Here is a 15,511-nt window from a genome sequence, read left to right on the forward strand (position 1 = left end):
CCTAGCATTTTCGAGAGTCTGATAATTGCTCTACCACCGTTTTCGTCATACAATGGATGTGGATGGGCAAGTAACCTTAAAACAGGGCTAAACATGCATTTTCCCTTTACTACTCCTTTAATTGTCTTGAATATCATTGTGAAACTGCAATTATCTTTCCCAGAACTTGATTAGTTTCACGTCTACAGCAGGCTACAGTACAGGAGCAATGGGATGTATGATAATGGTCTCTATTTTTCTTGTGTTGGGTACTTTGCTTGGATAGGGCCTACACACACACACACACACGCGCGCGCAGAAATGTTCCCATGAAAATGTTATGTATACTAACTTTGAATTATGGGATGGCGTTGACCAGTAATGCCAAAATTAGGACTGGGCAAATGCTTTGGTTCGTCCCTCCATCCATCAATGCCATTGTGTTTGCATCAAAGTAAATTATTCTAAACTGTGAAACTATATATAGGCTACTGTATCGTATCGTCACGGATGGACGTCATTGGTTTATTGACATAAAGCACCAGGCTATCTACAGTAATTTGCTTAATGCCAACTGAACCTCAACCTACAGTATAGCCATCCCTCTCACGGGAAGCATGGCTGTCTTTACCTTGCTGTTCAAGCAAGCATCATGTTCACAGGGGCTGAAAACCCAACATAGAGCTACACAATCAACACTAGGGCTGCTAGCAGCGAATGGTAAATGGACTGCACTTATATAGCGCTTTTCCATCTTAGCGGCACTCAAAGAGCTTTACAATGGCCTCTCATTCACCCATTCACACACCAATGGCGGCAGCTGCCATGCAAGGTGCTAACTTGCACATTGGGAGCAATTTGGGGTAAGGTGTCTTGCTCAAGGACACTTCGACATGTGGACAGTCGGAGCTGGGATTCGAACCGCTGACCCTTCGATCATTGAACGACCCGCTCTACCGACTGAGCTACAGCCGCCAAAGCAGCTACAGCAGCAGTGAGCGGGCCCTCGCACCCCACGCGTGTCGGGGGGTGCGGCGCCGTTAAAGGGTGTGCCATTTCGGTGTCCAGTACTGAGAGAAACTTCCTGTCACCAGAAGGTGGCGCTCTAAGCGTGACTCAGTACCGACGCATAGATGTGTTCAGGACGGTACCTTGATGAAGCGTGAGAAATGTTGTGTAAATCGGACAATGTATGTAGGAGTTATGATGACTTCCTGCTTGACCTGTAGGCGGCGCTATAAGTATGACTCAATACCGATGCATAGATGTGTTCAGGACGCGACCTTCATCAACCCTGAGCAATTTGGTCAAAATTGGATAACGTATGTAGGAGTTATGAGGACTTCCTGTTTTATGGCAAAATGTCAAAAGTTGCCCACCGAATTTCGATCGCCTACATCAAACTGAAAGGTGGGGCTCGCCATTTTAAATCTTCCCGGGGGCGCTCTTGAGCCGTTTTCCCACACCCGTTTCCGTCACCCATGAAATATCAAATTTTTCACGGGACTGACGTATCTGCAGTTTCATGCGTTTTCATCGATGTTTAGGCCGCCAAAAAGACATTTGTTTGGGGAGAAGAAGAAGGTAGGAGAATAATAATCCTTACAAATTCAATAGGGCCTCGCACCGCCAGTGCTCGGGCCCTAATAAACACAACACAACACGGGAGAGTTCCTACAAGCTGCAAATCCACTCGACAGAGAAGCTTAGGCTATACAGTAGGCTTCTGTGCAAGTTGTTAATTGGTGTTCAACATGCTACATTCGTCTTCCACACTGCTCCTTTACCCATTCAGAATCAAAAGGTTTTCTCTCACGCACCCATACAGCCGTTAGAGGTCTGTAGCTCCAATTCTCCGTTAAAAGCATGACTGTCTACTCTCTACTGAGCCATGCAGCGTTCTTCTTATCAACGAAAAGGCAGTGTTGTAATTGAGGTTAATGAGATCACCTAGTACCAGTCATGTTCTCACAAACATGATTTATTGTTATGCCAGAGTTGTCTAGCCCCGTGCCATTGAGTTCACAAACAAGTTTCATTAAAAGGTGCGTGTACTTCTTAGAATGATGGTGGAATGTGCATTTCCAGTGGCATACGGTGAATACTGTCAATGGAAACAGGACAAATGAGCAGTTTTATTATAGATGCTCAATCTGGGCAACAAACATGTATATACAGCACATCTCAACACGTATACCCACAGATATATAAAGACAGATGGTCATGAAATTTACATCAGCTTAATAAATAAAGAGGTAAATAAACAGTAAGGTTGAGCCTCATGGTAATGAAAGTAACACATACTGAAGATTATGTGTGTCAGCAGATGATGGATTATCCTTTGACTACGGTCCACATGTAATCTAGTTCTTTCTCTTGAGTTCTCAACTTTTAAGTCAGATAATTGAAATGATCTACTGCTGTGCAAGCGTTTTGGTAATCCAAATCAAAGAAAACAATCGACATTTCATATCCGTTTATCAAACCTATACAACTGACTTCTGAGGAGCAACATTGCAGGTTTTCAATCCATGATGATGATGATGATGATTACACTGAAAAGAGAGAGCATCTTAAATATCACATACGCTTTGATATCAGCAAGTGGTTTTGAATATTACTTAAAATCAAGGAAAAGTAGGTTATATGAACCAATAATCCCATGAGAATTGTAGTGGTTAAACCATGTGCAGTTACGGTCTAGTTCAGACTAGGGTATGAGTTCAAGGCAAGATCTTCTTAATAGCCGTACTATTTATGGTAGTACAGGCGTGTACGTATTTGTTTTAGATCCAACAAAACTGAATTCATTTGGACATTAATATTAGGCTTGTCCAATGGTGATGACGTATAAAGTGGTGTGTTCAGTTGGATCAGATGACTCCATCCCTGTTTGTTTTAAATAAATCCCTGTGTTGATAAACATTACCCTATTAACTATATATATCAGACAATATTAGGTTTTATCCAGTATATACAAGAACTGTTTGATTTAGTGCGGTCTCAAAAAGTATAACCTCATTTTATGTCAGAGGGACATACTGTACATTAAACATTTACCCACTCCTATTATTTGTGCAACATGCTATAATGCAAAATACGCTACAGAGAAGGTGCTTCAACATGGAATCAAAATAAATGTTTAAGCACTGTACATAAATATTTACATATTTCCAATTCTATACATTCATCTACATCATCTCTGGGCTTTTATAACTGTTGAATCTTTTGCCTCAGAGTCTGACAGCACATACACAACAATCATTTAATCGCAGACTGGCCAACATGTTCACCAAAGTTATGAGTATACCGTAAGCATTTTTTTCTTGTGAGACAAACCCAAAGGTACCCAGAGAAAAACTTGAGGGGAATTTTGACAGGTGCGATGTGTATTGTCTTACAGTGTGTGCTATTCTGAGGAACAACAGTAACTGACACACGCAGAATTTACATAAACAATGTTTTGGTTATCAAAAACAGAATCTAGAATTAAAATAAAAAAAAGTTACATTAAAATGCTTACTGTTACTGTTCACCTCAAGTTCTGAAACTTTTCTCTCAAGTTCCTCACCATGCTCTGTTGACCAGCGTCTGCCTTTTTGGCGGTGTGGGAGGCTGTTTTCTGGGAGGAGTCAACCTCCTCGTTTGAATGTGGACTCCTTTCCTGCTCATTGCCCTTAACGCTCTGAAGAGCTGAATCTGCCTTCGCCCCACCTTCCTCCCGTTGGCGACATTCCTCCCGTTGGCGATATTCCTCTGAGTCCTGATAGGCTCGGCAGCGGTCGATGACGGCCATGATGGAGATTTTCTCCCTAGTGGTCGGAGAACGGATCTGGACATAGCTGTCATCAACATCCTCTTTCTCGGCCTGAGGTGGCACATTCACACATTCTAAGGAAGTGGATTCTGCCTTTATCTCTAGAATCTTCTCTACAACAATGACCTTGTGCTCGGGGTCGCCAGGCAGTGACGCCTGTGCGGATATATAATAATCTCCATTGGGGATTTGATCCTGAAGCTTCTCCAGTTCGCTCAGATGAAAGACGCTCAATCTGTGATCCAGCGAGCCGGTCCGATGAATCCTCGTACTACCTTCTCCAGGACCAGGGTCCCTGCTGAAATGCGGCCTGTATGATAAGACTTCAACGGGCCCGACGGACGCAGAGAAGCTGGAGGAGCAGCTCGAACGCCTCATGGCGCTGCAGTCCAACATCCTGTCGGGAATGGACCGGCTCCGCCCCATGGGGGGCCGCTGGGTCTGGTCGGCGTCCAGAACCACGTACTTGGAGCGAAGCTCTCTTACATCGGGCCAGTGGAAGCCCTCGGGAGGCTGGGAGCTGAGCAGAGTCTTGGACGGTACTCGGCTTGGAGACAGGACCCGTGGACTCCCCAGTGGATCCTCAGCGGTGGTGTAGGGGGGGCTCGGTGACGGGACCCGCTCCGTGGGGCCGACGTCTGGTGGAGGTGTCTGATCACACGGGGCTAGCGGCTCCAAGTTGGGCTTACCTGCAAAACACAAAGAACACTTAATGATTGAACAGGATGTAGACTCATTCAACATTGATGCATGGCATCTGGAAATGTGAATATTCTAATTAAGACTCTGAAAAACGATGAATATGACAATATGACTATTGTCATGGAATAGCCAAGTTGGAATAAAGGCTTTTTTAACTTCACCACCTTTTTGAGTGCCTCAGATTTTCTTTGCACTGCTGAAGTTGCACAAAATGTCTTTCTATGCTTTAACATCTAGCCCAGGGACTGCAGCTGAAAATTAGCAACCCTGCTAATGCTGGCATATTTACAGTTTTATTCATGCTTACATGTCTATCACTGGATTGGTATGCACTGTCCCTGCTCAAATAAACTCAATAAAGTAAAGTTTGATCGCCAAACTGAAGAGACACTTTTGTACACTCGAGTATCAATCCATGCAATCTGTTTTCTGACCACTTTGTAGATGTTACGATGGACAACGCTCGGTGATAAACAAGTACCCGAGCTCTCTTTCTCCGGCTTCTCCTCCAGCACGCAGGGCAGGTTCTTCTTGCCAAACAGGATGTCCAGGCCGGGCCGGACCGCTGGCTTGGTGGTCTTAATGCGTTGGCTGTACTGACGGGCCAGATGGAGCACTTTATTCTGGGCCGCTTCCTCCGGTGACTGAGGCTCTTGGCTGACCGGTGCGCTCTGAGGCTCTTGGCTGACCGGTGCGCTCTCAGCCCTTAGCTGGATGACTCTGGGAACCGGTGCCCTGAGAACAGAGATGTAACCGTGTGAAAACACCTCATCACGATCTATAGTGACCAAAATTATCACGGTTATCAGTATTATCGCGGTAATGTAAAATGTGCTGAAAATTTTCTAAAACTACCGATACACACGCTGAAATAATTTTTCGATTGAAAACCACAAATAAAATTAGCAGCGCTGCACTTTTTTTTTTTCATAAACATTAAAATAATGTGTCTGAGTGTTGCTAGCTTTCTCTGATGCTGGACAGTATTTACAGTGAGTTTTTCAAAAGCGGGGCAATCAAACGCGGTTTTAATGACCATTTTATTGCGATAAATGTAATCAAATGTAATCACGGTTTTATCGTTATACCGGTTATCGTTCCATCCCTACCTGAGAACCCTTCCCTCGTCCTGCCAGGGTTTGAGGGCGTCCTTCAGCCTCGCTGCACGGCTAACCCCCGTTCCCTGGACCTTGATGGGCGAAGGGCTTGTAGACTCCTCGGTGATGGTGCTCAGGTCAGACTCCTCCAAGATAACGAGGGAATCTCCATTTTCTGTTCCAGACGAGTTCTTGGTGGGATTTTGGTTCCGTCTGCCCAGGTTTGGGCTGGCGACCCTTGTGCTTCTTTCTCTAAGTTTCACCGAAGCTCTGGTGTCTCCTTGAGATCTGGTGACCTCTCTCTCCATGTTTTGCCAGACCTTGATCATATCTGACGAGGGCCGGAACTCCTCGTCCTGGACAGACCTCTCCTGCAAGCTCTGTGATCTGGTCTTCAATCTACGAGGCTCTGAAACCAAAACCTCATGTTCGTTACCTCGATCAACCTCTAGGGAGTCGAAGGACACACTGGAAACCATGTGGTCCCAGCTATCTGGAGCTGTTGATGGGTCCGTGTCTACAGGGGCGGGGTCGGAAACAGAGAATGCAATCGGGGCTGAGGAACTCGCTTGGTTGGCGCCTTTCTCCTGTGCAGAGGCGCCATCCGTCGGGATGCTGTTGAACCGGCTGACGGAGTTCCGGACGAGTCCCGTCGGGATGTAGGTCAGGCTCTCTCGGCGCTTCAGGCCGAAGCCAGCGTCCTGGTGCTCGGCGTGCTCGTAGTAGTTCTTGATCTTGTCGATCAGCAGCTGGTCCTGCTTGGAAAGCGTGGAGTCCCTCCTCCTGCACGAGCCTCGGTCCGTCTCGAAGGGGCTGTCGTCCCTCGGCGAGAGCAAGGTCAGATCGGTCCCCCCGAAGTTCTCCGGGGGCTCGGAGCAAACGCTGTTGAGCCGGTGGATCCTCTCGCTCGGCTCGCTGCAAAGGCTCCCCGTGGCGCTGAGCAAGCGTGGCGAGGGGCAGCCGAGTGAGCGGGCGTCGTCCGCCGCGCTGCCTCGCCGGGCGCTGTTGGCGAAGTGGCCGGCGATGGCGCCGGATTTGTCCAGGACAGAGGACGGCAGGATGCTGCTGGCCTCACCCTCCTTCACTGCCTCTTCCTCCTCCTCTTCCTCCTCCTCTTCTTCTGTAGATTCTCCGCTGCTCACGGTTTTCGCGTCGGACTGCGGAGAGGCTAAGGGCCGTCCGTTCATGGCGTCCACTTCGGGCTCGGGTGCCTCGGTCGTCTCGGGGGGGTCGCTGGACTCTGTGGGGGGGCCGCTGGACATCACCGTGGGGGGGCTGGGAGGAGAATCCTCTGTTTCTGAAGAGTGAGCTGGTTCAAGCTCTTCAGCGATGTCAGGAACAGAAGCCTCGCTCTGGGGCGGCTCGTCCGCAGGAAGCTGAAGGACAGGGAAAGACTGTGAACACGTGCTCGGTGTTCTCTCATCTGTCTAGTTCAGGAAAATCTCTTCGTCTCGCTGTCTCATTGTATAGCTACTGTACTTGTACTTTGTACTGTAAACGGACAACTGTGGGGTGGAGGTGGGATGGATCCAAATGAAAAGCAAATAGGAAGTAGCTGCTGTCGAGGGTACAGCTACTGGTAATCAGACTTATCACTGTATTCAATGGTGTTTAGACACAATTTTATATCAACTATATAAAAAGAACATGGCCGAAACCTGGCCTGTCTCAGGCTAGAGGGAGCTGCTTTTATATTATGTACACTGAGCAAATTCAATTGGGCAAAGTGGTGGTTTCTGAGGACAGAGATTGAACAGAAGCTGCATTATCTCTCCCTAAGAGACGGCAGTGAGACGGACGTCCCTGAACATCGAGTCCCTGAACATCGAGTCCCTGAACATCGACAGCAGCACCTGCTGAAGGAGAGTCATTGTACTTGTAGGCGGCAAAAGCAAAACCCTTAAGACCTCAAAACCTGAGATGAAGAAAACACCATGAGCTTGATTTTCCCTTGGAGACTTGTGTATTTTTTTGGTAGAAAGTACATTTCAAGCAACTTGACTACTACTGTGCTTTACCTGGATGTGCGTGGGCTCTTTACCGGACTTCACGTCCTGACCAGAGGACTGGTCACTCTCTCTGATGGACTCCATTTCCTCCATGATGTTGCATTCCTCTTCATCCTCCACCATCAAAAACACATAAGAAACATTTAAGAATTTGAATCAACCTACTATCCTTTGGATAACATGTCATTGTTAGATATATATTACCAGAAAAAGATTGCATTTATGAATACTGTATATAATATACTGTATGTCAATCAGTTATGTTGGGCAATGGGCCTAATAGTTTGCTGACTTACAGTATATTACTTTCATTACAAAAGTGAAAAATCCATTACTCTGTACACAGAATGAAGAGCACTTAGTATTTGCGTCTCAAAATACAAGCAGACATATACAGTAAATGGATTAGCAAGAAAGCCTGTGTTGAATAACAACTTTCATGAGCAACATCCCACTCTGCACACAGAATTAGCTCATCAATCCCAGCAGACATGCAAATCAGTGTTGTCAACATACTTCGAATATGCAAATATAGGTGATGTAATACTGTTAATATAGCAACAAACATTCACTTTAGTCCAGCAACAACACAGAAACGGTTGCTAAAATGCAATATTTTAACAAGCATATGGCTAGTTCAAAAAGAAATGCCACTAGAACGCTAGAACTACATGCAGAATAATTATGCAAAGTACAACAGGGAAAAAATGTCAGTAGTTTAAAACACACAAAATAGCTGAAAACTAAGTGACATCAGTTGAGTTTATACCCAGGATGGACTACATACGTTGTAATAATAACCTTCCTTTCAATTCCCTTTCATGGTTTTTCCTGCATAGAAGATTTTCTGGCCCCAGAAGAGATTTTAGCCAGAGCCAAAGGAAAATCACCAGAGCCAAAATGCTAATCACAATTCAAATCCTCTCCAAATGTGTCTGGTAGCTTGTTTCAAGTGCAGCCCATCCCTCTTTCTTGCATTGTCCGTGGTTTGGACCACTAGTAATCGAGATCATTAATAGACAGGTTATCAGTATCTTAAAACATTTTGTCTTCATATCCATTTTGTGTCATGTCAGGAGATTTCCCACGATTGTGAAAAGTGAGCTCAGTCAGAACGACAGAGAAGAATATAGTCCTGTACATGCTGGTAGGATACTCGGCATAAAACTGAGGTTTCCCCCCCAAAATGTGTGCACATCACCCCCCCAAAGACCCATCCTGAGCCAGGAAAAACCCTGGTATTGAATTGGAATTTCCTGAGACTATGATTTTTGGCACCCTCAAAATATCCTAACTTTAATGATACTGTCAACCCCCCCCCCCCCCAAAAAACCCCCCCAAAACAACAACAAACAAACATTGAAATGTCCTGTTGAGGCACTGACAGTCACCCAAACATGCACATAGCACAGCTGAGCCGTATTAGTGAGGCGCTCCTGATATACGAAGCACATGCATCAGTTAGCTGAACAAAATGGAGCGTCTATGCTTCGACGGGGGCATCGGTCACAAGTCGGCGGTCGTTGGACGCCAGCAGCAGTGGCGTGTGGTTACGGCACGTTAGTGGGTTATGACATGTGGAGCCGATCCCGGGTGGACCGCTGGCCGAGCGCACGACTGGACCCGTCCAAAAACGGGGGGGGAGGGGACGGCGGATGGTGGCGGGGGGGGGGAGGGGACGGCGGATGGTGGCGGGTGCCTCACCGTTGTGACCCCCATGGAAAGCAAAGCCCTCGCCCTATAGTGCCAGCAGGAGATGGCGTCCAGCATGGAGCTGGCAAAGTCCGCTACCTGGTCGTCCTCCATCAGTAGGTCATCTGAGTCACTTCCCTCCCCCAGGGTCAGTCTCGGTGACCCCGCCCTGGGCTCCTCGCCGTCACTGGGGGTCAGACGCTCCAGAGAGTCCCTCCCCCGAACACCTTCCTCCTCTTCTCCCTCCTCCTCCTCCTCCTCCAGACTAGGCCTCTCAGCCTCGGCCTCGCCTACACTGGAGCCCAGCGTGCTGACGCTAGCGGCGGCTTGGATAGAGCGCGCCTCCTCGGGTAACGCCCCCTCGCTGTCGGCGTGCTGTAGTGTGAGGTCACACATCACTGTGTTTTGATCTTGCCACAGTAATCAGACAGTATACCAAACAGTATACTAATCACTTCATATTAAGGGGGTTAACACTTGTGTCACTGTAAAAATCCGCTCCATTCAGGAAGTAGTTTTGTGGAGATGCATCCCTGTGCCAATGATCTCTTCAATCAATCAATCAAAGCTTTATTTGTATAGCGCATTTCATACCCAGAGGCACCACAATGCGCTTTACAGAGAACAAGGGAGGAGGGCATACGACCCACTCTCTACATATTCCAGCACTCTTAAGTGCATCTCTGTGTCAGACACCACTGCTTGATATGAATCCCATTTTCATTTCAGTTCACTTGCACTTCAATAGGATATAGCATTGTGATGAAAATGAATGTACTTCTGTCGAAAGTAACCATTAAACCACATTAGTTTATTGACGATTCTAACACCTACAGTAAAGTACAGAATCTTTCATCTATGCTTGTGGAAATGAAACTACTTCCTCCACTTAAACCCTCTGAATGTCAAAATCCCATCTGCTCATGTGAGGAATGGCTCTCGGTTCCCTGTCTAACCGGCTGTCTCCCGGTAGCACGCTTTCCCACGCCGTTAACCTCAATTACCGTCCAGGAGATAAGACTGGCGCTGTAAGAGAGACCGTTATCACAGAGACCACACTGATCTCTCCAGGCTTACCTTCAGGATGGCTGCAGGATCCACGCCCGTTATCGGAAGGAGAGAAGTAGAAAACGATGAAAGATGTTAGTTCTGTCCTGCAGTCATATTAATCATACCTCATATTAATCAACATGGAGGACAATGAGCCTTATACTGGGCGCTTTCTTAAAAATCACTGTTTCATACAATCATGTTTATTATTTCCCTGGGTTAAGGTGTGTGTAAGGTGTGTGTGTAAGGTAGGTATAAGGAAGGTGTAAGGCGTGTGTGTGTGTGTAAGGTATGTGTAAGGTGTGTGTGTGTAAGGTAGGTGTGAGGTAGATGTAAGACGTCTAAGGTATGTGTAAGGTGTGCGTGTGTGTGTGTGTGTGTGTGTGTGTGTAAGGTATGCCGACACATTTCCACCTTGGCAAACACATCCACAGAATTCATCTTATGGTGACTTAATCTGGTCAACAACTCAAATATGGACACCAGAACCAGCAGGTTCTCCTCTAACCAAAACATGGATGAGACGAGAGGAAGGGGACGATGCAAATAGAAAACGTTCCACTGCTAAAGTTGAATAAAACAAGCGATAGAAACACAGATGGCTGACGGTGTCCGCGTTTGGCGGCTCGAGGAGAGAGTTGGAGCACGAGAGACACTTGAAGCAGCAACTAAGGGACCTTTATGTTCCATTTCTGAGAGAAGGAGAAGGATCTAGCCTTTGATCTCAGGAAAAAAAAGGACAAAGGGCTTTTCCTATTGGTCGTTTCTTTGAAGCTTCTGCACTGAGTGGTCCGTCATCGTAGACACGGAGACCATCAGCGGGATGGAACGGATGCAGTCGCTCAAAACCTTAGATGGCCTTTCATCTTTTTTCCCGCTCTAATTACTCCGGACAAAAATATCCGTCTGACGCATCTGTGTCGCAAGTGACCGATGTGACGATCAGCGTTTCCCGACTTATTCGTGATTTTATCAATCTGGATGTGTGCAGTGTTATGACAACAGGCGATCTGGGATTTATTTACACATGTTTAAGAGGAGTGTCCTTGTTAAAGTATCCATCCATCCACCAATCCGTCCACCCATCCATCCATCCATCCATCCATCCATCCATCCATCCATCCATCCATCCATCCATCCATCCATCCATCCATCCATCCATCCATCCATCCATCCATCCATCCATCCATCCATCCATCCATCCATCCATCCATCCATCCATCCATCCATCCATCCATCCATCCATCCATCCATCCATCCATCCATCCATCCACCCCTCCCTCCCTCCCTCCCTCCCTCCCTCCCTCCCTCCCTCCCTCCCTCTTACCTTTGGTGTTCTTCAGGATTTGTTTGGTTGGTTCTGAAAGACGGGGATAAGATTTTAAAAATAATTTAAATGCCCAATTATGATTAATTTAGATAAAGCAAGAGAACATGTGTACCTTAAATTATTAAATGTCATTTCTTTAGGCCATAAGATGTTCTCCAGATGCATCGGTACAGTAACATTATCAAAGTTATGTTTTGAACAGTCTTCTTTAACAGTCTTCTTCCAGTCTTGGTTTAATCCGATTTTTTCACTTAACATGTCTCAGTTAGTAGCTAGTAGCTAGTTAGTAGCCAACTTACTGTATTTAGTTATTTATTTAGTATTTAATTCACTTGAATGGTGTTTACCTGACTGCCTTCGCCCTTGACGAACCTCCCTGGGGAACTCGTCTGATTGATAGGACATGGCCTTCTTCATTCTCTCTGGGCTGTAACGGTATTTTGACGGGTCTGTCCACACAAGAACAACATACAGTCACTGACCAGCACACAATCAATTTGCATCTTTTCAACAAACATTAGCACTGCCATCCAGAATACTACTATTTCTGATATTTCCAAATATTTCTTATCAACAAGACTTATTTCTCCCTATTCTTGTGAATCGTTCGTATACATTGGTGTATATCCTGGTATGCACTGTGAGTTTACATAGATGTATATACAGATGCTGGTTGCCCTGCAACTGGTGTGTTCTGTTAATGTGTTGCTTTATGGCTCTGCGTGCTACTAACCCTTTCTGCCTCCCCTCTCCCTAGTGCCTCTCTCTCTCCCTCCTACCTTCTAACCAGGTCCATGGATGCCCCACTGTCACCCGCAGACCACCCCGAGTCCGATGGATACCCCCGTGTCTAGCTCCTTCCCACTCTGTGTCGTCAGCTGTCCCTATCCAGCCAACCCTACCCCCTTTCTACCCATGGCTCTCTGCTTTCTGTCTCCCCGCCTCTGCCTTGCGTCATTCTCTATGAGCCTGTTCTGCTAAGTGCTTACTGTGCTTTATATTATTCACTTAAATATCATATTAGAGACTACAGGGATATGTAACACATGATGGCCGACCATGTAGGCAACTTCTCTGTAACTATCTGTATACTCTACTGATAGTCATGTCTCTCTTATGAAGTATCTAGCCCATGTTTACTGCTCTGTATATGTTCTTAGCCGTTAGACAAACATTCACCAGGAGCTTGCTTGATGGTCTCGTTGAGAGAGGTGAGGGAAGAATTTTTACAGCTCACTCTTCTGGCTCTCGGGTGAAATTGTTTTTTGCTTCCCTCTGGAATATGTAGGGGTGGGACCTATGCCCCCCCCCACCCCCCCCCCATTGCTCTCTGTAAAGCGCATTGTGTTGCTTCTGTGTATGAAATAAATGAGCTACGAAAATGTTCTCTGTAAAATTATGAACAAAGATTAATGTAAGGCCAAAATGGGTCCGTCTGAATTAACATCATAAAAGCACCCTTTCAAAAGCCACTACTCCTTCAGAAATACACTATTTCAAAATGTGCCCTGTTGCTTCTCTGAGGACTCTATTGATTCACCTAATGGTCACTCTCCACCACCATGAATAAAGCCTACTTAAATGTGACGTTGCTTGGATACAAAACCATGTGATGTTCTATCGTAGCGGTATGATTACGGTGTATTGTGGAAATACTCACATATTGAGTCCATTTCCAAAATGGCCTCCTTTGCCTGAAAGAGATAACACACAAACAAGTCTCAGCTCTCCACTCTCAAAATGGCTCCTTTTTCGTTTTGACCACAGAGGTGAAGCTTCTTTCTACCTTCTGAGGGATGAGCGCGTGATGGTTTTCTAAAATAATCCTCTTGATATGATGGGCCCATAGCTTCCTCTCCTCAACAGTCTTCGCCTGTCGGGGGAGTCAGAAGTTGTCAGCAGGAGGGGGATGAAAGGTCGTAGGTCAATCAATCGGTATTCGTGATGTGATTCCATGCAGACAGACAAAAATAGGCCAGACATGCTACAATGGGAAGTCGATGCTTGTTTGTTTTGCTGCATTACAGGAGACAGAAAGCCTAAATTATACCATACATCTGTTCGGTTCTAAAGTTCAGCAGGTGTGATAGTCGAGGCGAACAGTTTTTTAATGTATCTAGCTGTTCCACTGACTGCTATAGCTAAAGTATCAACACAAATCCTGAGAAAGATAAAGCTCTTAATCACGGAAATTGTCGATACACATGGAATTTGTATGAACAGTAATACTCATTATGCAGTCAATAAAACTAGCAAACCGATTTGATCCTAATCGCTCCGGAGAGGTCAAGGGTGAAACCCTGGGCCACATTCACCTGCACGGTGTGGGGCTGTTTGGGGTGCTTGTAGTGGGTGACGCTGAAGCACAGCGAGTCCTTGGCGCTCTCGATCAACATCAGAGTGGAGCACTGGAACCACGGAGAGAGAGAGAGAGAGAGAGGGGGAGAGAGAGAGAGAGAGAGAGAAAGAAATGAGGAGAAATGGAAGTTGTGAAAAAGGGAGGGATGAGGTCAGAGTCCTTCCAGGTAATCCAGTAGGAGACAGCTTTCCTCTTCCTTTCTTAAGATACTCAAATGTCACATCATGGTTATCACTAATGGTTCCTACTCAGACAGTAGCCTGTGATCAAAAAGCCAAAAGTTCAATCAAAAAGTTTTTATGCGCAGCAACAAGGGAATTTCACCATTGAGGATTAATAATTTTCTTTCTTTCTCTCTTTCTTTCTTTCTTTCTTTCTTTCTCTCTCTCATTCTTTTTCCATCTTTCTTTCTCTCTTTCTTTCTCTTTCTTTGTTGCTTTCTTTCTCTTTCTCTCCTTTCTTTCTTTCTCTCTTTCTCTCTCTCTTTCTCTCTCTCTCAGTGAGTGTTTCTCTCAGTCCCTTTGAACACCCCCCTCTTGCCCCCAGGCCTCTCTTACTGATATATGGGTCTTGTAGACGTAATGTTCTCCTCTGCGTTTGGTGATGAGGAGCATGCGGTCGAAGAGGAAGAGTGTGCGCTCGTTCTTGGCCCGGTGGACCTTGAAGGTCCCTTCCAGAACCAGCTCTCCATACGTGGTCAGGTCTGGCCCTTTCCAGTTGATCAGCAGGGATTGGATCTCCTGGACAAACACATGAGATATGAGAGCACAATAAGTATGCAAATAACATGGATATTTCCTGATCCTCTTTACTGCGGCTGTAGCTCAGTTGGTAGAGCGGGTCGTTCAATGATCGAAGGGTCAGCGGTTCGAATCCCAGCTCCGACTGTCCACATGTCGAGGTGTTCTTGAGCAAGACACCTAACCCCAAATTGCTCCCAATGAGCAGGTTAGCACCTTGCATGGCAGCTACCGCTGTGAGTGTCTGTGAATGGGTGAATGAGAGGCCATTGTAAAGCGCTTTGTGCCACTAAGGTGGAAAAGCGCTATGTAAGTGCAGTCCATTTACCATTTACTGTATACTGTACAGCTACTGTATGTCAAATCAAACTTTACTTATATATGTGGACTTAATTCTAATCCATTTTCAGTGTTAAACCCTCTATTCTGTCAGTTTGCCAAGAAATAAATACATTTCACCCACTAGCTCCAATATATCCAAGAAGCTGATGATTACTGGAGTACGTCACATTTTGTATCATATAAAAGCATTTGGACAATGCTTTTCAGCTCAAGGCCCAATTAGAACAATGAGCTAGCCGAAAAGAAAGATGTTATTCTCGACAAAGCCTTTTTAAGACTCTAGCTCTCATGCCTTTTCCTTCTGATAGTCCATGGACCAGACCAGATACTGGTACCATCTGAGTGGACAAAACCTTACTTATGCTACATTATTTATAGGGTTAATATAAGTAAA

General features: G+C 45.9%; 1 protein-coding gene across 1 annotated transcript in view; it reads right to left on the reverse strand.

Annotated features, from left to right (window-relative positions):
* Nucleotides 1-2,007: 2,007 nt before the first annotated feature.
* Nucleotides 2,008-15,511, reverse strand: part of LOC311310339 (pleckstrin homology domain-containing family G member 3-like) — a 64,027-nt gene continuing 50,523 nt past the window's right edge. The window contains exons 9-19 of the mRNA XM_084439790.1: nucleotides 14,593-14,775; nucleotides 13,992-14,084; nucleotides 13,463-13,549; nucleotides 13,337-13,370; nucleotides 12,024-12,125; nucleotides 11,674-11,706; nucleotides 9,309-9,694; nucleotides 7,614-7,718; nucleotides 5,608-6,971; nucleotides 4,980-5,233; nucleotides 2,008-4,485 (exon numbers count right to left, since the gene is read on the reverse strand). Coding sequence (XP_084295916.1) covers nucleotides 3,512-4,485; nucleotides 4,980-5,233; nucleotides 5,608-6,971; nucleotides 7,614-7,718; nucleotides 9,309-9,694; nucleotides 11,674-11,706; nucleotides 12,024-12,125; nucleotides 13,337-13,370; nucleotides 13,463-13,549; nucleotides 13,992-14,084; nucleotides 14,593-14,775 — 3,615 coding nt within the window. The 3' untranslated portion in view covers nucleotides 2,008-3,511. The remainder of the gene's footprint in view (nucleotides 4,486-4,979; nucleotides 5,234-5,607; nucleotides 6,972-7,613; nucleotides 7,719-9,308; nucleotides 9,695-11,673; nucleotides 11,707-12,023; nucleotides 12,126-13,336; nucleotides 13,371-13,462; nucleotides 13,550-13,991; nucleotides 14,085-14,592; nucleotides 14,776-15,511) is intronic.

Source organism: Borostomias antarcticus (genome assembly GCF_949987555.1).
Source record: "Borostomias antarcticus genome assembly, chromosome: 6".
Lineage (NCBI taxonomy): Eukaryota > Metazoa > Chordata > Actinopteri > Stomiiformes > Stomiidae > Borostomias > Borostomias antarcticus.